Source organism: Emydura macquarii, unplaced genomic scaffold, assembly GCF_026122565.2.
Source record: "Emydura macquarii macquarii isolate MOO-44397 ecotype Brisbane River unplaced genomic scaffold, CSIRO-AGI_Emac_v2 contig_1305, whole genome shotgun sequence".
Classification (NCBI taxonomy): domain Eukaryota; kingdom Metazoa; phylum Chordata; order Testudines; family Chelidae; genus Emydura; species Emydura macquarii.
This window is the reverse complement of record NW_027131442.1, coordinates 2,160,306-2,182,755: the sequence shown is the minus strand read 5'-3', so window position 1 is coordinate 2,182,755 and position 22,450 is coordinate 2,160,306. Positions and strand designations below refer to the sequence as shown.

General features: G+C 61.3%; 2 protein-coding genes across 3 annotated transcripts; both read left to right on the top strand.

The window, feature by feature from the left end:
- Positions 1-4,743: 4,743 nt before the first annotated feature.
- Positions 4,744-9,326, top strand: LOC137154907 (calcium-binding protein 2-like). Its single transcript, XM_067550759.1, has 6 exons — positions 4,744-4,785; positions 7,025-7,055; positions 7,470-7,610; positions 8,028-8,137; positions 8,702-8,849; positions 9,033-9,326. The coding sequence occupies exons 1-6, from the start codon at positions 4,744-4,746 to the stop codon at positions 9,056-9,058; spliced, it is 498 nt and encodes a 165-aa protein (XP_067406860.1). The 3' UTR covers positions 9,059-9,326.
- A 3,745-nt stretch (positions 9,327-13,071) lies between these two features.
- On the top strand, positions 13,072-19,616 carry CDK2AP2 (cyclin dependent kinase 2 associated protein 2). Of its 2 annotated transcripts, none has more exons than XM_067550757.1 (4): positions 13,072-13,312; positions 17,951-18,051; positions 18,137-18,269; positions 19,239-19,616. In XM_067550757.1, the coding sequence occupies exons 2-4, from the start codon at positions 18,037-18,039 to the stop codon at positions 19,304-19,306; spliced, it is 216 nt and encodes a 71-aa protein (XP_067406858.1). In that variant the 5' UTR covers positions 13,072-13,312; positions 17,951-18,036; the 3' UTR covers positions 19,307-19,616. The 2 variants fall into 2 exon arrangements, with proteins under 2 accessions (XP_067406858.1, XP_067406859.1); XM_067550758.1 differs by lacking the exon at positions 13,072-13,312 and adding an exon at positions 13,359-13,569.
- The last annotated feature ends 2,834 nt before the right edge of the window (positions 19,617-22,450 follow it).

The following is a 22,450-nucleotide window of genomic DNA, read 5'->3' as shown; positions in this document are numbered from 1 at the left end:
CTTGCGTGATTTTATATTTCCCCCCATGCACAGAACCAGCACTCTGCTAGCAAGTCAGCGCACCTCTGTGACGAAGAGGATCTGTTCTGTCCTATTTTTATGATGCCAATGTGTGCCTTGGTTTCCCCCTACACCTTTCGTAGCTCCCGGGAGTGGGCGGTGGGGATTAGATCTGCTCTAAGGTGGGCTGGGTGGGTGTCATCTCTCTGTCTGGGCCATTACAGGACAGGCTGAATCCAAGCCAAGTGGACAGAGGGGGCCAGCAAGACAAAGAGGAACCAAAGTGAAACGGGAAAAGGTGTCAGGTGGTGGGGGGAAGGGCAGGACCACGCGGGTGTGTGTGTGGCAGGGGGAGGCACAGAGAGGCCTGGGACCCCTGTGGCTTCACCTCAGCTTCTCTGAAGGAAGAGCACTGACCCCCAGCCTCCTGGTGCGGCCTTTTGTTCCCACACACTGAATTGAGGGGCTCCCCTCCCCCAGCTCGGGAGTGTGTGTGTGTGTGTGTGTGATGTCTTCAAGTAGCAGAAGGGGCGGGATCCCCCTCTCCTTCCTGGCTGCAGTTACCTTGGTCACTCCCCTGGGCCGCCTCCCTGGTATTAGTTTCCACACCCTGGGAGGTGACCTGATTCCTCCCAGATGGGGGATGTGGTGTATACCCCTCCTTCGCAGCCACCCCACATGCACTGCAGCTAAAGCAGCAGCCTTTTGCAGGGCGAGGAGCCTCTGGGTCACCCCTTCTGCTTTCACTGTCCCCAAGCAACCAGATGGCTTGTCTGATGCCAGCCTTGCTATCTATACCCAAACTCCTGGGCTGGAGAGAGAAAGAGCTTTTCTCCGGGGGCCTGCCCCCACACTTCACAGCCGAGCCACATCTGATGGGTTGGGGAGGGCTGGAGGGGGCAGGAAGAGGTTGGGGGGCTGGAGTGGGTTGGGGGGGGGGGGGGGGGGGGGGGGGGGGGGGGGGGGGGGGGGGGGCCTGTGGGTGTCTGAGTGAGGGTTGTGTGAGGGATGGAGGGGGTGGGGGTGGCCAGTGTGGGAGCTGGGTGAGCATGAGATGGTTGGGGGGCTGAGGGAGGGCTTGGGAGGCTGGCAGGGGGCCTATGCAGGCCACGGGGAAGGGAGGGGGAGGGGGAAGGGGGTCAGTGCGGATGGCAGGGTAAGTAGGAGTGTGTGGGGGAGCTGGTTGAAGGATGTGGGGGGTTGTAGGGTTGTACTGGGCGAGCCGGGAGGAGAGCTCTGGTGGGGAGTGAGCTGTAGGGGAAACTTGGGGGGCAGGCAGCGGGAGATCTGGTGGCAGAATGAACTGCAGGAGCTATCCAGGGATCTAGCAACAGAGGGCTGGGGGCAGAGCTAAAGGGGGAAGAGGCTGGGGGAGCTGTGGGGCCTGGGCTGAGGGCGGGGAGTGTGTGGGAGGCTGTGGGGGGAGCAGACTTTGGGCAGGGAGCCGCTGGGGGGGAGGAGCTGGGCTGGTGCCCAGTGTCTCTGGTTTCACGGTGCTGTGCAGGTGGAATCTAGTTACACACACAAGGAAGCTGGCTGGGACTGCGCTGGTCTCACAACCCCATCCGCAGCCAAGGACCCTCTGCCTCCATAGCCCCCTCCCTGCAGCTAGCCCCCTCCCTGCAGCTAGCCCCCCAGCCAGCCCCACAAGAAGGGCCACACCTCGGCCACCTCTCAACTGATAAACCCCACCACCATCCCCACCCCCACGGCCAGACCCCTGCACCACCCCTCCAAACCCTACCCCCTCCGCTGCTCTCCCCTCAGCCAGTGCTTCTGCCCCGCTCTCCACAGCACCCCCTGCTGGGAGTGGCTGGGGCAGGAGTAGCCGGGAGCTCCCCACCCCGCCAGCCAGTGCTCCTGCTAGGGTGACCAGACAGCAAGTGTGAAAAATCGGGATGGGGCAGAGGTTAACGGGTGCCTATATAAGACAAAGCCCCGAATATTGGGACTGTTCCTATAAAATTGGGACACCTGGTCACCCTATCTCCTGCCCCCACAACCCTACAGCGCCCCCTGCTGGAAGAGGCTGGGACTAGAGTAGCCAGGAGCTCGCCCCATACCCTGTGCTTCTGCCCCCCTCCCCACAACACCCCCTGCTGGGAAAGGCCGGGTGCTGTTGTCAGGATGCCCCACTCTCACCATCCCCTTGGCAGCCCCAGGCGCTCTCCGGTTTCGGGCCGCACGGGTAGATTTACCTGGCGGAGAAGGGGCCGGGTCGCATGTCTGACCCCTTAGATCCGATTTCCCCCTCCGCCCCCCTGCAATCTCACTCCCGGCAATGAGGGAACCTGATTCGGAGAGGCAGCGGGAAGGGGACCGGAGCAAAGGCGGGGGGCTGGACTGTGGTGCCAGCTGGAGCCTGCCCCTCTGGGAGCCTGCGCTGGAGTCGCAGAGGGAAGGGAGCTGGGGGCTGCCTGGCACGGCCAGGGGGAGCGCGCCCGAGTGGGAGGGAGCACGGTAGGCAGAGGGAAGGACGGAGAGAGCGAAGGAGTGCGGCAGGGGGAGGAAGAGGAGAGAAGGAGGAAGCACAGTAGAAGAGGAGGGAACGCGGCAGCGGTGGGAGACGAGGAGGAAAGGAGGGAGGAAGAAGAGGAGGAGGAGGGAGCTCAGTTCTCCCTGGCATGTTCTTTTTCCTCCGTGAGACGCAGCGCCTGAGCGGCGAGGTGCCCGAACCCCGGGTCCCCCGCCTGGCCCCCCGCCTGGCCCCCCGGGGAAACTCCCAGCGGGCAGCCAGCAGACAGGGCTCACGCAAGAGGGGGGGCCGCCCCCAGCAGGGGGAGAAGCAGCCAGGCCCTGCAGGGCACATGGGTTTGGGGGCCGCGCCCTGCCGGGGCCCGCATGGAGCCTGCAGCCCAGAGGGGGCATCATTGGGCAAGACCAGCGCATCCCCTGTGGAGGGGCCCCAGGGTGCCGAGGACCTGGTGCCCATGCTCAGCTCCATCTTTGGGCAGGTGACTGGACAGGGAGGGGTGGGATTGGGGGGTAGGGCAGGGGAGGAGGTGGGATTGGGGGGCCGTGGGAAAGATGGGGTGGTGGAGAGGGGTGGCAGGGATGGGGGGGAATGTTTGGGGCAGGGGGTGGGGTTCCCTGGGATGGTATCTCAGAAATGCTCCCAGCCAGTCCCTGCCCGGCTGGAGTTACCCCGAGCCAGCCATGCAGTGTCAGGCTGCCCTGTGGTGCTTCCTGCAGGCAGCATGGCCAGGCTGCGGCGGTGCAGGGGAAAGGTCCGGGAGCCTGCGGGTGAGGTGGGCCGGGCCGCGGTGGGCGATGCTCTCTGGCCCTGCCGCTGGGGAGGGCCAGGCTGGGCTGTGCTCTCAGGGCTGGGGGTTGTCTCTCTGCCCTTCCCCAGGGTGCCCCTTTGGCGGGCTCTGGGCCCCAGCACCTGCACAAGTGCCTTGCAATGTCCCCGGCATCGCAGTCAGGCCAGCTTAGCCCCAACCTCCCCTTGGTGCAGCAGCCACGTGGGAGCTGGGTGACACCACAGGCTGGAGCCACAGCAACTGGAGCCACAGCAGACTGGCAGCCGGGCCGTAGGGTGGGACCTGCCGGCACCGTCATGGATCCACAGCCTCTGCACTGTGCCCCAGCCTGGGAGTGACCCCTGTGGTAGGCCAAGCCCCCCAGAGATCCACAGGGGCAGACCCGTGGCCTCCACAGCACTGACACTGGGGCTGAGGGTGCCAGCCTCTCTCTCTCTCTCTCTCCGTGGCTTCTGCAGCAAATGCAGCTGAGCCAGACCCCTGCGGGAAGCTTGTACCGGGCCCTTGCCAAGGTGATGCCCCCTCTGTGCGTTTGCAGAGACACCGGCCGTCTCTGATAAAAGCTGTTGCTACATGGAAAACAAGGCAAGCCGCGCTGCAGTGTGAGGGGAGCGGTTTCCCAGGGGCAGAGTCCTTGAGCGGCCTCTGCCATGGGAACAGGCCCAGGGCGTTTGTCCCAGGGCGGTCTGCAAAGCAGGCAGAGAGCAGCACTGGCGACTCCAGCAGCAGGGAAGGAGAAGCAGCCCCTGCTGCTCTCTTCCTCCCTATGCTGCAGGGACACACGGTGAGTGTGTGCTGCTTCCTCACTGTGGGGCGTCCTGCCTGAGGCCTTGCTCACCCCTACTGGCCTGGGGGGCAGAGCCTGCAGCTGGATGGGTCCCCTTGGAACATGTAGCTGTTGCTAAATGGAAGACGGAAATCGGGGGGGGCATGACCCCACGTCCCCCCTCCTGCATCACCTCTGATCTGTCCCTGCCCCCCCCATGCCATCACGAGGGACATTGTGCAGGGCTTGGGGTGACACCGCCCAGCCCGGGTAGAGATTTGTAAATCCTTAGCAATTGTCACTGGAGATTAGGGCCGTGTGCCAGCGGGGAGAGCAGGGCGCCTTTGGCAGGCACCCAAATGGCAGCAGGCAGGCCAGCCAACCTTGAGAGAGCAAGAGGGGCCGTGAGCCCCTAGGGTGCAAGGCGGTGGGGAGGGCGGGTGCTGTGGGGAACAGCTGGGGCTGTCCCTGTGTCCGGAGCGGCGTGACTGAGCGGGGAGTAATCCCAGGATTAGGTGTGTGTGTGTGTGTGTGAGAGAGCCCCCCCCCCAGCGCCCTGCATATCCAGAGATATTCAATAAAAACCTCAAATCCCCACGCAGCCACCAGCCCCTGTTACTATAAAAAACTCGGCCCAGCTCTGGCCAGAGCACCAGGCACAGCGCCAGCCCCGCACAGGCATGCTCTCTGGCACGGGCGGGGGGCCCGCACGCCATGGGCAACTGCACCAAGACCCCTGAGAGGCGGGTCTCCAAGGTAAGACCTGGGTGGAGCAGGGCGGGCAGGGCCGCGTGGGCACCCATCCCTCTGTCCGTCCCCACATCGAGTCTGTGCTTCAGCCCTACCTGCTCTGCCCTTCAAACCCCCACCCCAGTCCCCCTCTCCCAGGCTCCTCGTCCTTCTGGACATCCACACAGCTCGCCCTGCTGCTGCTGGAGACACCTTCACCCCAGGGCCAGGGGCGCCAGGTGGCTGCACCTACAAGGGGCTCCCCTCCTGCCCTGGTGACAGCTGGCTTATCCTGCATGTTGAGGCCCTGGCTGGATCTGTGCTGCAGGGAGCTGGGGGGCCTGGGTCCCTGATGCCCACTGACCCCTCACTGGGGCCTGTTGGTGCCAGCTGGGTGTGCTGGGGATGGGGGCCAGGCCCTGCGGGATGCACGGCCTGGGGCCACCCTGAGGGGTTTGCCTAGAGGCAGCGAGGCCTCCCAGCAGGAATGGGGCAGGGACATGCAAGGCTCCCATGCCCACCTGTGGGCTCCTGCCTCACATCTGGCCATGGGCGACAGCCCCCCGTGCTCCCCTCAAAGCTGTTTATGGGACCCAGTCCCCAAAACACCCCAGAACTCCTGCTGCCAGGACCCTTTTCCATGCCCATTAGGCCCTTCCCCTACTTGCACCCACAGGCCCCTACCTCACATCACCCCCAGACCTCGCCTCCGGCCTGCAGTTGATAAGCCCCTGACATCCCGCCAACAGGCCTATCCCCCTAAGACTGCCTGTGTGTGGTCTCCCAACAGCCCCATCCCCATGGGGCCCTCAGCACACACATGCACACACCGGTGCCAGGGTATCAGCCCCCCAGTGGCAGTGAGATACCACGTGTGCGTCCCCCCCCAACCCAGCCATCTCAGCCGCTGGGGGTGGGATCGTGGGTCTCTGGGGCGGTGTAACCGCATGGGTGAGCAGGGTGTGTGTGTGTGTGTGTGTGCTGTCAGTGCTGTGCTCTGGGGGTGTCGGGTGAGGGGACATATGGGGGTGTCAGCGGGGCTCATGGATGTGTCGGTGCCGGGTGTTGAGTGGGTGGGTGCCAGGCAGATGTGGGGGTAGGTGCTGTGTCTCAGCCAGTGGAGTCAGCAGGGCACTGGAGTGTCCGGCCCATGGGAGCCTCGCTTGGACCTGTCCGTGTTCCTCTGCCCATCTGTCCCTTGCTCAGGACTCCCCCTCTCCCCCCCCGTGTGTGACGTGTCAATGCAGCCCACCCGCCATCTGGGTCCCAAGCGCCAGCCAGGCTGGGGCGGCGCGGGCCCCGCTCGCTGCTAACTGCCCGCTCTGCCATAGGATGGTAGGCAGCGCTCAGGTGCCCCGGGCTCCCCGGCCTCCAGCAGGCACGGCCCCGATGACGCGGACGCTGCCGCGCAGACCCCGCCGCTGCAGAGTTACTCGGTGCTGCACGGGCTGGTGGGGCCGGCCTGCATCTTCCTACGCCAGAGCATCGCCATCACCCAGCTCGTACGTACCCTGCGCCCCCTTCCGCCTGTCCCCTCGCAGCTCCACAGCGGCTGGCCCACGACCTCCACGACTCGGAAACTGGCCATGTGGATGCCCATCGCCCTCTCACCCTGCCAGCCGTGGCAGAACCAGGGATGAGAGGCCGTAGGTTGGCACAGGGAGCCAAAGGTGAAGCCAGAGTTCAGCCTGGCCCCTTCTCCCTGCCCCGCGGGACCCCGTGCTCTCTGCAGGTTCTGCCATTGACCCAGACAGCACCAGCGGCTCTATGCCACAGTTCCCTGGCCCCATCTCCCCCTGTGGAGAGTGATGCCCAGAGTCCCACAGAGCATTCACCAAACCATCACCCACAATTCCCACATGCCACACAGCTTGTGCCCGCCGACGGCCTCCCCTCTGCACCGTGCCCTCCTTCTGTGCCGCCCAGCTCAAATGCAAGTATGCCCCCACCTGCACCAGTTCCTCCCCCCACGCCCTCCCTCCTATGCCCCCCTCCACCGGCTGCACCCACCCTCCGACCTGTGGTGCCCCCAGCACTTGCCTTGCAGCGCCCCATACCAGCCCTGCCCATGGAGCTGCCAGCACCTGCGCCATGAAGCCACTGAGCGGTCACCCAGGGCACCCAGCACTGTGGCAGTGGGGGCCCCAGGGCCTCCGGGGTTGAGATCAGGGGAGCTCTCGGGCAGGCTGGGCCGGGGCCTGGCTGGGGGAGGAATCGACAACAGCTGCCACCCCTCTGACTGCTCCCAATTCTCCTTTCTCTGCAGGACCGAGAGCTGCGGCCGGAAGAGATCGAAGGTAAAGGTGGGAGTGGGACCATGGGATGGGGCCTGCCTGCCCCGCTGGGGATCCAGCCCCAGCCACCTGCTAGTGCTGCCCAGGAGAGCAGCCGGCACCTACCCCCCCACCTAGGCACTGTGCCCCTCTAGGGGGCACTGGCTCTGATATGGCCCCAGGGTGGGCAACTGGCTGGCTCAGGGGGCGCGGGGACTGGGACACGGGGCCTTTCCCCTCTAGGGGTCACCTTTGACAATCCAGCCCCATGGAGCACGGTGCTGGAGTGGGATATGTGCTGCGTTAGTTGGGTCTCAGACCAATGTCCCTGTCAGTAGCTAGTGAGTGGAGGGGGCCCTCACTGAGGGGCAGGCCGTGGTGCTGGGCTTGCGCTGGTGCCAGGATGCCAGCACCCCACACACTGTCTCCTCCGCCCAGAGCTAAAGGAAGCCTTCCGGGAGTTCGACAAGGACCGCGACGGCTACATCAGCTACAAGGATCTGGGCGAGTGCATGCGCACCATGGGCTACATGCCCACCGAGATGGAGCTCATCGAGCTGTCGCAGCAGATCAGTATGTGCCCGCGCCACTGGGGGAGAGACAGCACCCCCGACAGGGCAGCTCCTTGCTGAGCGCAGCCTGTCTCTGCAGAGCTGCAGACCCCTCGCCCTTGGCACAAACCCCCATCTGACCCTCTTCCCATAGGTTACACACACCGTCAGCCCCCCTTTGCCCCGGCTCACAGGCCCTGCCCCCCATTGCCTCAGGTCACAGGCCCGTCAGCCCCCACCTTACCCTGGGTCACAAACCCCCTCAGGCCCCCTTTCGCCCTGGGTCCTCGACTCCATCAGCCCCCTCTCCCCCAGGACGTAATCTCTTGTCGCCCCCGCCTCCCGTGGGGCACAGTCCCCATCAGGGCCCACTTCATCCGCCAGGACCCCACACTGGGCACAGCTCCCCATCCCCACCTCTGGTAACAGCGTCCGTGTCCTGCAGCCGGGGGGAAGGTGGATTTCGATGACTTTGTGGAGCTGATGGGCCCCAAGATGCTTGCGGAGACAGCTGACATGATCGGAGTGAAGGAGCTACGGGATGCCTTCCGTGAGGTGAGAGCCCAGCCTGGCCCCACGCGCTCTGTGTGGCCCAGCCATGGGCTCCCGGTGGTGCCCAGTTGTGTACCCCCAGGGGCACTGCCCCATTGCTGCCACAGCCCACAGGACAGAGTAGGAGGCAGACAAAAGGCAGCTGAACTGGCTCTTGGCAAGGGAGAATACCCAGGTGCAGCCAGTCAGGCTGGGCATGGGGTAGGGAGCCGGAGCAAGGGGTGGGGGGCTGAGGTAACCGTTGGGGCAGGCCAGGCAGCCCAGGTGTGCAGCAGGGAGGAGGTCTGGGGGTGTGACAGGGAGTAGGGGGGCAGTGGGCAGAGCAGGGCTATGTGGGGGGGCATTTCTGGGGGTGGATGGGACAAGCCAGGGCAGTCCCGGGGACAGGACAGGGCAGTCTCAGGGACAGGCGGGGCCAGGACCAGGTGTGAGTAGAGCTGTTCTGAGGGTGCAGCAAGGTGGGTAGGCAGAGGCCAGGCCCAGGCGTGGTCAGGGGTGCAGTGGGGCAGTCCAAGGACTAGGGGCTCTGTGCCGACCCCAGCCATCTCCCTTGTGCTCTCCCTCCAGTTTGACACCAATGGTGACGGACGGATCAGCACAGCAGAGCTGCGTGAGGCCATGCGCAAGCTGCTGGGCCAACAACTCAACTATCGCGAGGTGGACGAAATCCTCAAAGACGTGGATCTCAACGGGGACGGCCTGGTGGATTTCGAAGGTACCATGTGGGCAGGGCAGTGTGGTCTGATGGTTAGCGCCGGGGTCTGGGAGTCAGGACTCCTGGGTTCCATCCCCCGCTCTGGTAGGGGAGGGGGGCCTAATGGGTTGGGGGTGGGGGTACCAGGACTCCTGGGTTCTTTGCCTTCACTGCCCTGACAGTGTCCTTGGGTTGCTCTGGCAGAGTTTGTGCGGATGATGTCACGCTGAGGCAACAAGTGCCAGCGCAGGGCGCGGGACTTGAGCCCTGCTGTGCCTTACGGAGAGGAGGGGGCTGCGGCCTGCAGACAGCTGGCTCCGGCTGCAACTCTGAGGGTCTGGACACCAGAGCAGCACGACGTGGGTGCAAGCACTGAGCAAGGACCTCACCTCTCCAGTGCCGGCCCTGCCACAGTGCGTCCCAAACCCCCGCCGCTGAGATCTGCCTGCACTCCCTGCACCCCAAAACCACACCGGCCCCTGGCCTACTCCTCCCACTCCTCAACCCCACACCTGCCCCATTGCTTAACTCTTCTTGCACCCCTGGCCCACACTGACCCCCTCACCCACACTCTCAGTTGGCTCCACCTGCACCCCAGCCCACACCATCCCTTGCTGCTGAGGTTGGCCTGCACCCCCAAGCCCTGGAGCAGGCCAGGGCCCCAGAGCATGGACTCAGCCAGGCATATAACGCATGGCAAAGTGCTGCCCACTGCCCCCCACCCCAACACTGCCCCTCCCATCTCAGCCCTGCTCACAATCCCACTCTTAATGCTGTCCCACGTCCTGACCTGGCCCCCCAAACCTTGCAACCCAACCCTGCCCCCACCCCAGCTCCTAACACCATCCCCACTGCTCCAAACCTGCCCCTGCACACCATCCCAGTCCTCTGCCCTTGCCCCAGTGCTGCCCCCCGATCTTGCCCATACGCTGGCTCCCGCACTTCGACCTTGCCCCTGCACCCCAATCCTAACCCCAAAGCTGCCTTCTGCCTCTGGACCTTGCCCCCGTGCCCTGCCCCATATGCTGTCCCTTGCACCCCAACCCAGTGCTGCTCTGCACCCTAGCCCCTCTCCCCAACCCTAAAGCTGCCCCCTGCACCTGTCCAATTCTCCAGACAGGTTCCCTATAGGTTTTGTGTGTATGTCCCCCCGAGTCTGCCCAGCCTGTGCCCCTTGCCCATCTCCCCAAGTGTTCTGCTTGTGACCCCAAGAGATGATCTAATAAAGTATTGTTCACACCTGAGTAGGGAGAATGGGGAGAGTGGGGGGGGGGGGGAACCTTCCCAAGCTCTCACCCCCTGAGGGCGCTGCTGCCAACTCTGGTGAGACTGGGGTCTGGGCTACGTGGGGGAGGGGCACTTAGGGTCAGAGATGGGGGTGGGGTCTAGGTTGTGCGGGGATCAGGGATTGGAGGGTCTGGCTCGTGGGGGTGTCACAGATCCACAGGTTGGTGCTATGCCCCAGCTTTTAATCAGTCCCTTTGGGGAGCCTTTCCGTGTGTCAAGGAGCTTTCCGTATGCCCAAGGGGTCCCACTTTTCCTCCCCGGGGCCTCACCGCCTCTGAGAGGGAGCCTCTGGGCGCCAGCCCTCCTACTTCTCCCAGACAGCTCTGCCCAGCATGTCCCACTGAGCCAGATTCCAGGGAGAGGCTGCCCATTCTTCGGGGATTCAGGCACCCCAGCCCGGGTTTGCAGTGATGCCCCACCACAGCCAGCATTTTCAAAACGGTTTGGTTTGTTAGGCACCTGGTTCCACAGCCCAGGGAGGCCTTAGGGCAGCAGAGAGAAATAAAGGTTAAAGCATCGTCCCTCTGGCCGAGCCACAGTTTATCAGCCAAAACTGATCCTGCCCTTCACGCTGTCCTCCACATCCAGAACCTGTTCCCAACCTCGCACAAGCTGCACTTTTAGGCTCTGTCTCTCTCTAACTTCCTTCCTTCCTCCATTCCCAGGTGAGAGCCCCAGCTTCCCCCAGAGCCCACACTTGTTCTCTGCTGGACCCATCTGTCCTTTGTTCTCCAGGCAGGACCACCTTCTGGTCACAGGCCCCCTGGACAGAGCTTCCTGCTGTTGTGTTGATTTATGAGTCCTCCTTATCGATCTGGTTCAGTTTCAGACAGTTCCTTAATGACTCTTCATTCTACCCAGAGAGGGAATGACACCCACCCCTATGTCTCTGAGTCTGCCCCGAGAGTAAATGTAATTCTTTCCCCTGCCACTGGGTAGCCAAGCAATGTATAGGGGAAACTGAGGCACACACAGGAGTCATAAAAATATTACTAACAATTCCCACTTTGTCACAGGATGTGGGGGGGGAGGAGTAATACCCCTGAGCTGGGTCTCAGAGCCCCCAAAAGGTCTGGCTAGGATCTCTGCCATTCCCATCTCCCCTGGTTAAAACCATTTCTCCCCTGCCCATCAGCTGTGGACAATGGCTGATGAGGAGCTGCATAAAGGAGATGGCTCCATTCTCCTGACTGCATGTGCTCCATCACATCCCATTGCCATGCCCCCCACCCCGGGTCACGCTGAGTCCCAATCATGGGCAAACTAGGCAAATGTGGTCTAGAGGAAACTACTATCTGAGAGACCGTGCTCACACAGTAGTTCTCAATGACTTGCTGTCAAATTGGGGGGATGTGTCTAGTAAGGTCCCACAGGGGTCAGTCCTGAATCCCGTACTATTCACTGTCATTAATTACTTGGAAATGGAGTGCAGAGAATGCTTATAAAATCTGCAGACGACACCAAGCTGGGAGGGGTTACTAGCATTGCTGAGGACAGGATTGGAATTCAAAAATGATCTTGACAAATTGGAGAATTGGTCTGAAATCAACAAGATGAAATTCAACAAAAAGAAGTGCAAAGTACTTCATTTAGGAAGGAAAAATCAAATGCACAACTACAAAATGGGGCATAACAGACTAGGCCGTGCTGCTGAAAAGGATGTGGGAGCTATAGTGGTTCACAAATTGAATATGAGTCAACAATGTGATGCGGTTGCAAAAAAGGCAAATGTCATTCTGGGGTGTAGTAACAGGAGTGTCGTATGTAAGACACGGGAGATAATTATCTCACAGTACTCGGCTCTGAGGAGGCCTCTGCTGGCTCCTGTGCCCAGTTCTGGGTGCCACACTCCAGAATAGATGTGGACAAATTGGAGAGAGTCCAGAGGAGAGCAACAAAAATGGTAAAAGATTTAGAAAACCTCCTATGAGCAAAGGTAAAAAAAATTGGGGCTGTTGAGGTCTGAGAACAGATTGGGGGGGGTCTGATAACAGTCTTTTAAGGGGTCTGATAACAGACCTGTTCTCCAGGTTGACTGAAGGCAGGACAAGACGTAAAGGGCTTAATGTGCACCAAAGGAGACGTAGGTTAGATATTAGGGAAAACTTTAAGGTTAAAGCTAGCGAAGCCCTGGAGCAGGGAGGTGGGGGAGAAGCCCTGTCAGGGGAGGTGTTTTACGATCAGTTGGACAGATGCCGCCCAGGGATGGGTCAGGTTCCCTTGGTCCTGCCTCGCTGCCGGGGGGCGGAACACGGCCTTAACCTTGCGAGGTCCCTGCAGTTCTCAGTGGGAGTCTGTGATTGCCCCCCCCCCCGTGCCACTGCCGGCTCCACGCGGCATGGTCCCATCGCACCCCCGGCTCCAACACGAACGGGTGGGGGGGAAGGAAGGGGCCCGGCGGTGTCCGGGATCGGTGGGGGGGAGGGGGCGGAAGGTCCCTGCTCTGGGGCGGCCCCCGCCCCTACACGCCCCCCCAGCAGTGGGGAGGAGGGGCATTGGCCCCGCCCACGCGGCAGCCCCTAGGGCAGTGGGGTGGCTCCGGCCCAGCCGGGCGGGGGGGAGGCCCAGGGGCTGGGGAGCCCCCGGCTCAGCTCGGAGCCCGCGCGCCGCGCACGTGGCTGGAGCCTGGGTTCTGGAGCAGGCCCCGCGCGCGAGCGCTCCGGCCGGGCACGTGGCGCAGCGGCGGGGCCGAGAGCCAGACGCGGCCGGCAGCCGGGGCCCAGCGCTAACAGGCGCCAGGCGCATCCGAGCCCACCCTGCCCTCGCGCCCTGATGGGCCGGCCAGGCCGGGCCGCGCGGCCGGCGTCTCGTTGGTCTCCATGGAGACGGAGCGAGTGCAGGGGGCGCCGTGTGACGTGAGATGCGAGTCCGACTCCGACCTCACAGAGGGGGCGGAGCACGTGACGCAGGCGCGGAGGAGGGGGGGGGGAAGGCGTCATCGCCGCGAGCGGGGCGCTCGGCCGGGGTCCGAGCGGAGCAAGGCAGGCGGCAGCGGCGCGCGCCGGGTCGGGGCGGGCCCAGGCCGGGGGGGACGACGGACGAGGCGCGAGCAGGACTCAGGCGGGCTGAGCGCGAGAACGCGCGCGCGCTCGTGGGGCCGGGAAGGGTCCGCGCGCCCACCCAACGCGAGGACAGAACTGGACAGCGGCGTCGGGACCCAGCGGGACGGGGTGGCTGCGGCCAATCAGAGGCGAGAGGTGAGCAGGGTCGGCCAATCGGCGCGAGGATCCTCGCCCGCCGGCCCATCAGCGGCAGCGTGCGGGATCCTCCCACAAGCCCGGGAGTCGACGCGCCCCGTGCCGGAGCCGCAGCCAATCAGCGCCCAGGAGCCGCGCGCCGCGTCAGGGAGGGGACTCGGGGATGTCCTACAAGCCCATCGCGCCCGCCCCCGCCAGCTCCGGAGCCGCCGGCACCAGCAGCAGCGCCAGTCCCGCCCCTGGAGCCCCGCCCGCCGGTGAGCGACAGAGGGACCCCCCCGGGAGCAGCCCCTCCCCCCCGCGACCCGGTGACTGCCCCCCCTCGGGAGCCGGGGCCCCCCCCCCCCCGGGAACAGCCCCTCCCCCCCCGCGACCCGGTGACTCCTCCCCCTCCACGGGAGCAGCCCCTCCCCCCGCGAGCTGGTGACTCCTCCCCCTCCACCGGAGCAGGTGACTCCTCCCCCCTCCCCGGAGCAGCCCCTCCCCCCGCGACCCGGTGACTCCTCCCCCTCCACCGGAGCAGCCCCTCCCCCCCCCCGCGAGCCGGTGACTCCTCCCCCTCCACCGGAGCAGCCCCTCCCCCTCGAATGACATACCCACTAGCGAAAGACCATCCTCCACCCTGCCTCCCAAACTCAACCCCCTGCTTGTGTGAATGGCCCTATTTCCCTTCACCAGTGAGAGACTAACCCTTGCAGTGAACAGTTCCCCCCCCCACTAACAACCCCCCTTGGGACCAGCCTCCTCCCACCCTCTTGAGTAACTTTATGGTAGATCCTCCTCCCCCAAGAAACCCAGCCTCCAACTGACCCCCACCTGTGAGTGACAGACACATGCAGGAAACCCCCACCCGAGCAGCCCTACCTGGCTTCCCACCCACCCAGCCCCAGAAATGACCCTCCAAGGGTCTGGGGCACCACTTGTTGGGGAGCCCCCTCACAGTAACTCTGTTCCCTATCAACATCCTGAATCCCCCTCTGCCAGACAGTGCCATGGCTCTGTTTCCCACAGGACCTTCTCTTCCTCTGCACCGCACCATTGGCACAGACCCGATACGGCACATGTTGTCGTGTTGGGGATGTTTTCCATTCCCCCTTGGGTGGACACGCGGGCGCTGTGTGTCTGAGAAGCTAACGTGATCACTGGCAAGTCTGTCTCTGCTATCTGAGCTTTGACATGGTGTATTCTCCTCTTGCCATGCTCTGTCAGCTCAGCACTTAGGTAGCACTTCTCATCCTGAGAACACATTATATAGAAAGTTAAGTACTAGTGCTCCTATCTTACAGATGGGGCACTGGGTTGGGGGGTGACTTATCCAAGGTCTGTGGTGTAGCAAGGAATGGAACTCAAGTCTCTCGACACCAGCTACACCAGACTTGGAGACTCTGCCTGTCTGTAGCAGATGCTGCATGCATTAGTAGCCTCCAAGCTCGAAGAGCAGCTTGTTTGAGAATAACCTCGGATTGTGGAGTTAGACTTGTTATTGTAATGCTGCTTACGGGTGACAGGGCAGAGTTGCAGTCGTGCATGCAGCTGGGACTTGCGCATTCCTGACTTCTGAGCAGTTAACTGTGCAACCTTGTACGCTCCCTCCTAAGGAACTAGGAGACTAAATACAGCAAAGCTGCAATTATAGCGGGTGATTAGCTCCATTGGAAGGGCCAGTTCAGTTCCTGGGGTGGGAGGCTCATGCTAATAGGGTACTTCTGAGGGCCCTAACCCTGCTAGGGGAAGAAGTAGCACCATGGCAGATAGGATTCTGTGGGGATAGATGCTGAGTAATGCACACTGGAGGGACTAATTTGAACTTACAGGGCTGTATATTAACTGCCACCGCTCAGAGCACGGCTGTGTACCACTCTGTGATTCCTCGGCTTGCTGTACAACAACTCTTGAGAAAGGCAAACATAGAGCTTGGGTGCATGAAGAATGGGCTGAGGAATACTATTGAAAACCTCTGTGTGCCCTTCTGTAAATCAATGTGGCACCCTGCCTTGGAAATGGCATGTAATACTGGTCAGCCCGTCACAAAAGGCATACTGCAGAACTGAAGGGGCTTTGGAGATGAGCCACAAGAAATTCTCAGCCCTGGAAGGAGGTTGGCATAGCTTAGCTTGGCACAAAGGAGTTTTGATAAAAGGATACAAAACACTGAATGGACTAGAGAAGGTAGTGTTATATTGTAATGCAAGGAACGAGGGCATTCGATGACATTGGGGACACCAGGCTGTCTGCTTTAACTCCAGGAATCTATGATAAAGGGAAATACTTTTTACACAGTTAGCTTATGGAACTCTCTACCCTTTGATATCACTGAGGCCAATATTTTAGGTGGATATAGACAAGGATCCAACTGGGGATTCCTTTCATCCAGATAGCCCTGCCAAAACCAGTTTTTTTATTTAATATTTACTGTTCTATATGCCATGGGGTAGGCTCTCCCATAACTGCTGCTGTAGAGTATCCTGCACCTTCCTTTGAAATAAATGTGTATTTTAAGCGTGCAAAAGTCAGGAAATGTCACAGTTTGGGGGGGATGGGTTTTGGCTTTTGCTGCTGTATGATGTGTAAAGAACGCTGTGCAGTGGTGGTGGTTTGATCTGCTTGTGTGAGATTTCATCTGCCATGTTTCTCCTGGAAGACTCTGACCTCTGAGGCAGTCCACAGGCTTGTGACTTCACCCAAAAAGTGAATCTTCAGCTATGGGGCTTGGAAGGGAAACTTAGAGTTTATCTACACATGAACGTCAATCTGGAAGAAGCTGGGATGTGACTCAAAAGTGGATTAACTCTTCCTGATTAACTGCATGTGTGGATGCTCTTATTCCAGAACAAGAGTGCCTTGTTCTGAATTAGTTTAATCCACATGGAAAATGGATTAAGCTGAATTGGAGTAAGAGCATCATGGAATAGCTATTCTGGAATACCAGCCCATGTAGACAAGGCCTTAGTCAGAAGGTTTAAAACATCTGGATTTTGTCTCATGCCAATGCCTGACAACTGAGAGAGAAGATATTTTATGAAGCCACAACAGTCAAACTATTCCATGAGGAACCCAGGGGTCTCCCACTTCTCTGGTCCAATGGGGACTTCTCCAGGCCAGGATTGATACTGCAGATGGCTTGAGGCAAAGGGCGAGATGCTTGTAGTTGAGACTTGAAGTGAGAGGGGAGTTGGTGAAACGGACGAGTGATGCGGGGGAAGCTGTCACACTGACCCTGTTGTGAGGGGCTGGTGCCAGACAAGTGGAGGAAACACGGGAGGCAGGAGACAACTATGTAATATGGGGTAGGTGGATTTCCTGGCCAGTGCTATGCATGAGGCCAGACTTGGATGGTGTGAGTGAGACAGCAGGTCAGAGAGGGAGGCTGGAGTGGTGTTGAGAGGGCTCCAGAGAGCAGGCTGACTTGGAGTGAGTGGAGAGTCTGGAGGGAAGGCAAGTGAGCTGCAGGAGCAGGAGGTACCCATGTTGCTTTGTGGCCAGAGGAAGGCAGCTGCAGTGTGCTGGAGCAGGGGCTGGGGGAGGCATCACTGTGGTGGTGGGCCGATCTGCAGACACAAGGTAGGGGGAGGAGAGAACAAAGGGTCGCAGACGATGCGCAGGTTATGGGCAGTGCAGCAGGTGCAGGCAGGGAGTAGGAGGGACAGTAGAGATGGGGTTGTGGGGCAGAGGCAGCTCTTGCCCAAGATAGGATTTTGTTTCTTTGCAACACTTGGCTGCAGGAAGTTGAGATAAACCCATAAGTTCCTGTGACCAAGGCCAGCAGGGTGTATGAGAAGAGGAGCCTGTGGTGCTGCTGTGAGCCGAGGGGGCTAATGCTACCAGCTGTAAGTGCTCCCAGCACCTGGCAGAGCTAGGTCAGTGGCACTCTGCCCATGGCACAGCTGGTGACCAGGGTTGCACAGTGAGAGTGCGAGAGCCTGGTCTCCTCCCAGCACTGTGCTCAAGCCTCTCAGCCCCAAGAAGGCGGTGAGGGCTGAGAATGGAACTGAGCCCTCCGTGGAGTGGGAGCAGAAGCACCACAGTGTGTCAAAAGGCTGCATTGAGCCCCAAGAAAGGGGGGTAAGCTGCGTGGAGGTGGTACTCTCCAGGTCGTGGGCCTGTAATGGTCAGGGGCAAGGCAATCCCTGCAGAAGTGATGGCACCAGTGTAGGAGCTCAGCTGGACAGGCTTGGAGGGGCTGGTGGGACCCGGGGGTGCGTGTGCTTAGCTCTAGCCGTGAGGCACAGCCTAGGTGCTATTGCACAGGCACTGGGTGATAGATCGGGGAGGGGGAGGGGCACAGGAGACATTGGAGCAAAAGGAGGAAGCAGTGAATTCTCTCTTCTCCCCTCCCCCCACCCGTGACAGCAGATGGCACAGCCCAGATATCACTGAGTAGCACCGGGGCTAGAGCCCTGCTGCACCTGGATCCCAGCAGATCCAATCCACTCCCCGTCCCCACCACTAACACAGCAGGGGGAGGGAATGCCAGGTGTCATGAGTGGGATACCTCGGCCTTACTGGCGTTGCTCCATCCCACAGCAGGGCTGGGAGAGGGCCTGTGTGCTGGATGCTGCTGGCCAGAGGGTGGGGGGAGGATGACACAGGATTGCTGTTTCCTTGGTAACATGATCTCTCCTGTCCCATCTCTTCCAGCCACGAGTGTCCCATCGCCATCCGGATCTGTCCCTGGAGCCTCTGCCCCCTTCCGGCCCCTCTTCAACGACTTTGGCCCCCCGTCCATGGGCTACGTGCAGGTGAGCCACTGCCCCCACCTCTGCTGCCTGGCCCAGCATGGTCTGGGGAGGGCTGGCTCTCTCACGCTCTCTCTGCCCCTTGCAGGCCATGAAGCCGCCAGGTTCTCAGGGCTCCCAGAGCACATACACTGACCTACTCTCTGTCATTGAGGAGATGGGCAAAGAGATTCGACCCACCTATGCAGGTAGCAAGAGTGCCATGGAGCGGCTGAAAAGAGGTATGAGGCCCTTAGGGAGTCAGTCTGAGGGTGACTGATGCAGTGACACAGCCTGAATGTGCACAGAGCCTGAGCCATCTGCTAAGTATCTGAGCTGCCTCAGGTGTGACCGATGCGGCCTGAGTCTTCAGAGAGCTTGAGCCCATCGCTGCAGGGGGAAGGGAGGGAGGAGCTGCCCCAGATGTGACCAGTGCAGCAATGCTGTCTGAGGCTGCAGAGAGCCTGAGCACGTTGCTGGGTTGGGGGTGGGGCTGCCTCAGGTGTGTCTGACACAGAAATGCTGAGTCTGAGCCCATTGCCGGTGTCGGATGGGGAGCTGACCCAGGTGTGGCCAACGCTGCCTGAAGCTGCAGCCAGCCTAAGCCCATCTCAGTGACAGTTACTGCCAAACTCCATAAGGACAGTTGTACATTGTTTCCTGCCAGGGGCTTTGGCATCCGGCGAGCACAGATCCATCGCTGTCGGATGCAAGGCCAGATACTGGTGAAGGGCTGTGGGGCAGCTAGTTCCAGGGGTGGGAAGGAGAAATGCATCCCTCCGTCCGCTGTAAGGTCCTCTCCAGCCCTGCCCAGCAGGGAGGCAAAGAGGAGATGCATCCCCCACAGGCGAAAGCCCCGAGTGCCCCCGTGCAGCCATGCAAAGCTCCAGTGCCTGTGGTGCCGGTGGCTGCAGTGCCATGAGAGTGGAGGTAAAGCCTATGGAGTCAGGATCCACTCCGTCCTTCCTGTGCTGCTGACAGGGGGTCAGGGAGCTAGCTGGTGCCTCTCCCACAAGGCTGAATTTACCTTTGGGACTTCCCTTCCAGCCCTGCCTGCGGGCATTCTGCCCCTGGCTATGAGCTGATGCCAGACCACATAGAGCTCCAAAAGGGGCTGGGATCCTAGGTGTGGCCCTGGCACTGTGCCCTGCTGAGCTGGGTTCTGAGGCCATTCAGTAGGTCTGAGGCTCCCTTGGGCTTTCCCTTCACAGGCATTATCCATGCCCGGGCGCTGGTGAGAGAGTGTCTGGCAGAGACAGAGCGCAACGCCCGTACGTAACAGCTGCTGCCCTGCCCCATGGACCTCCCCACCAATGAGCATCTGAGAACCTGGAGATCTGCCCTCCCACGGACCTTCCCACCTGAGACCTGGCTCTGCCGTACCCCACACAGACCTTTCAGCCATTTGGCAGCCGAGGATCTGGAGCAGGTCCTGCTGGAGTGCTGCTGTTGCCGGCAGTCAGCGCCGGGGAAACTGGCACTTGGACCACGCTGCGGGGATCTCCAGGGAGAGGAGCCAGCGGCTTTTCTCACAGCTTTATAACATGTTTGTTTTTATAACTCAATAAAAGAAAGCGTTGGGATTCTGACCTGCCTCTGGCCCTTGTGGTTTGTGCTGCCCTCCATGACAAGGAAGGAGCTGGTCCCTCCCACAGTACGTTCCCGGGGCCTCCCATGGCCTTGGAAGCAGCAGGAGCTCGGAGGAGGGAGGTCACCTTGCATCGGGGGCAGGAGACTACCCCACGGCTCTGCTGTATGCCCTGGGCTACCTGGAGAGAGCCCACAGCATCTGGATCCTGGAACTGCATCACACGGAGTGAGCCATGCCACCTCGTGCCTGGGGCATAGGGCTCTGTCTCTGAGGTTGATGGGAAAGCAGCATGGCGGCACTGGACCAGGGAGGGGCTGTGCCGGCCCTTCTCTAGACGCACCTGTACTCGATCCCCTGCATGCCAAGCGTATGTTCTGCCTGTGCTGCGACCTGGCACTGCCTCCTCACCGTGTTAGCCAAGCATCCCGCTGACTCAGCATGACCAGCTGGCTGGCAGCACGAGCAGGACCAGCACTAGAGCCTGGCCTCATCCCAGGACCCCCTGCAGGGCTAGAATGCCAGACCAAGGGCACGCTCCAGTGCAGCGGAGTGGGGAACACACAGCTGTTACTGGAGGGGGTTAGGGTGAAGTGGCAGAACCACTCTAGAGACAGCCCATACTTGTAAGTGCTTTAAAATCCATGTTTGTACCTGGATTGGCATGAATCTTGCTGTGCCCCGTGGAAGCCCGGGGTAGGGCATTGGTCCAGAGTTGGGGGTTTTTGAACGAAGCTGGATGTTGCTGGTGGCATGTGATACTCAGGTCGGACCAGATAACCTGATTGTTCCTTCTGACCTTCCCCTAAGTCTCTGACAAGTCTAAGCCCAAGGTGGGACCGGCTTTGGTGGAAAAATCGTTTTTTGATTAGATTAAATGTTTTGCAAAAAGTGTCTGCTTCCATGTTCAGGCAAAGGGTAGTTCAAGGTGCCAGTTGCCATCACCTGCTCAAGGAGGTTTCTCAGCTACTGCTTCTCACCCCAATAAGGAGCTGACTTTAATAATCAAAGTGCTGTAAAATCCCTGCACAGAGGGAGATTGACTTGAAAACTGCTGCAACACATCCAGGCACTGGGGTAGACTTTGTGGGGAAAATCTGGAGTCCTTTGCTCAAGGGGTCCTGAGATCCAGCCCTCCCTCAGTGAGCTGCTTTTGTCATTTCCAGATTCTTACAGCTTTTATTTGGTGCCAAGTGAGGGACAATTTGGGGTTCTGCCCCCTCCCCGCACCCTGCCCTGAGCTTGGCTATTCAGTGGCATCAAGGGCCAGCTCAGGAGCTGCTGAGCTCCAAGAGCTTAAGTCTCTCTATTTGTGACTCGTTGGCATCTCTGCTGACCAGCAATTGCTCCCTCAGCAGCTCCATGTGAGCCATGCACTGAACAGATGCTGTCTCAGTGGCCCGTGGTCTGCATTGAAGTCCTCTCCTGGGTGCTGGGCCTGACAGGGCACTCCCAGCCTTTGTGTGCAGTGTCTGGTCCACAACGGATGCCTTGCCTGGGGTGTGATGCCTGGTGGGGCTGGGAGAGGTTCGGGGAACTGGCTGACACATGGAGAATGGCACCGACCAGGGATACCACTGCAAAAGTCACAGCCAGGCCCAGTCAGTCTGTGCTGGGCTCCTGTCAAGCGGTGCTAGGCATGATGAGCTGAGTCTGAGCTGGGCACTGGGGAAGGGCAGGCTCCGTGCAGGGCCCAGGCACTCAGAGCTGGGATTGGCGAGGGGAGGGAGCTGGGCACAGGCAGGCTCAGTCCCTGGTATCATGACCTACAGGATCTGTGCTAGGCCACAGTTTTTCAGTAGTCTCTTCGAGAAGCCCGTCAGTGTTCCAGACCCACAAGGGACAGGCCACAGGGCTTCCCTGCCCCTGAGCCAGAGCCTCTTCACCCCGAGATCTCTGCCCAGCGCGTCCCCCTGAGCCAGACTCTGGAGGGTCTGAAGTGGCACTCCAGGGAAGGCTGCTGGCTACTGACAGTGTGCGTGAGTCACACTCCTGCCCTCCCCAAGCTGTTTACATCCTTTTGGGGCTTGATGTCATTGGCCTCTGATGTCACAGCTGTTTCCATGGCAACTAGCTGTGATGTCAGGAGCAGCGAGGATGGTGTGCTGATTTCTTAAAGGGCCACAGGTGTTGGTTGTTTGGGGGACGGGGCTGCAGGGCTGGACTGGACTGCCCCGCCCCCACACACTGCCCCCAGCCCTGGACCGCTGGCTGTGCGCTGCGGGATTTGCCCCCTCCCAGGAAGGATCCAGCCCAACGCGGCAGCCCCGGGAATCAGCCACAGCTCCACAGCCTGACCCGCTCCCCTGCCCTGCCCCCCACGGCTCTCTCCCTTCCCCCGGCCCCCCTTCTCTTCCGCCCCACGGCTCCCCCCCGCCCCTCGCTTCTTCCTCGGGGGGGCTCCGCTTCCTCCGCACGGAGCGGCGGTGACGAGGGCAGGCAACGAGCGGAGCCGAGCCGAGCCGAGCGCAGCGCAGCGGCCGGGCTGCAGCAGCCGAGCCCCAGCGCGATGCTCCGCTGCGCGGCGGGGAGGGGGCCGCGCTGCGGCAGCCGCGGGACGGCGAGGGCCCGGCTGGTGCAGTGAGAGGCGGAGCGCCCGGCGCAGCCCGCGCCGCGAGCAGGTGGGGCGGGACCCGGGGCGTCCGGAGCGCCGGAGGGGGGCGGCTGCCTGCGAGCCAGGCGGGGAACGGAGCGCGGGGACTTTGCCCGCTAGGGGCGCCAGCTGTGACCCGGCCATGGAGGGGGGCAATGGGGCAGGGACCTTTGCCCGCTAGGGGGCGCCAGCTGAGACCCAGCCCCGGTGGCAGGGAATGGGGCAGGAACCTTTGCCCTCTA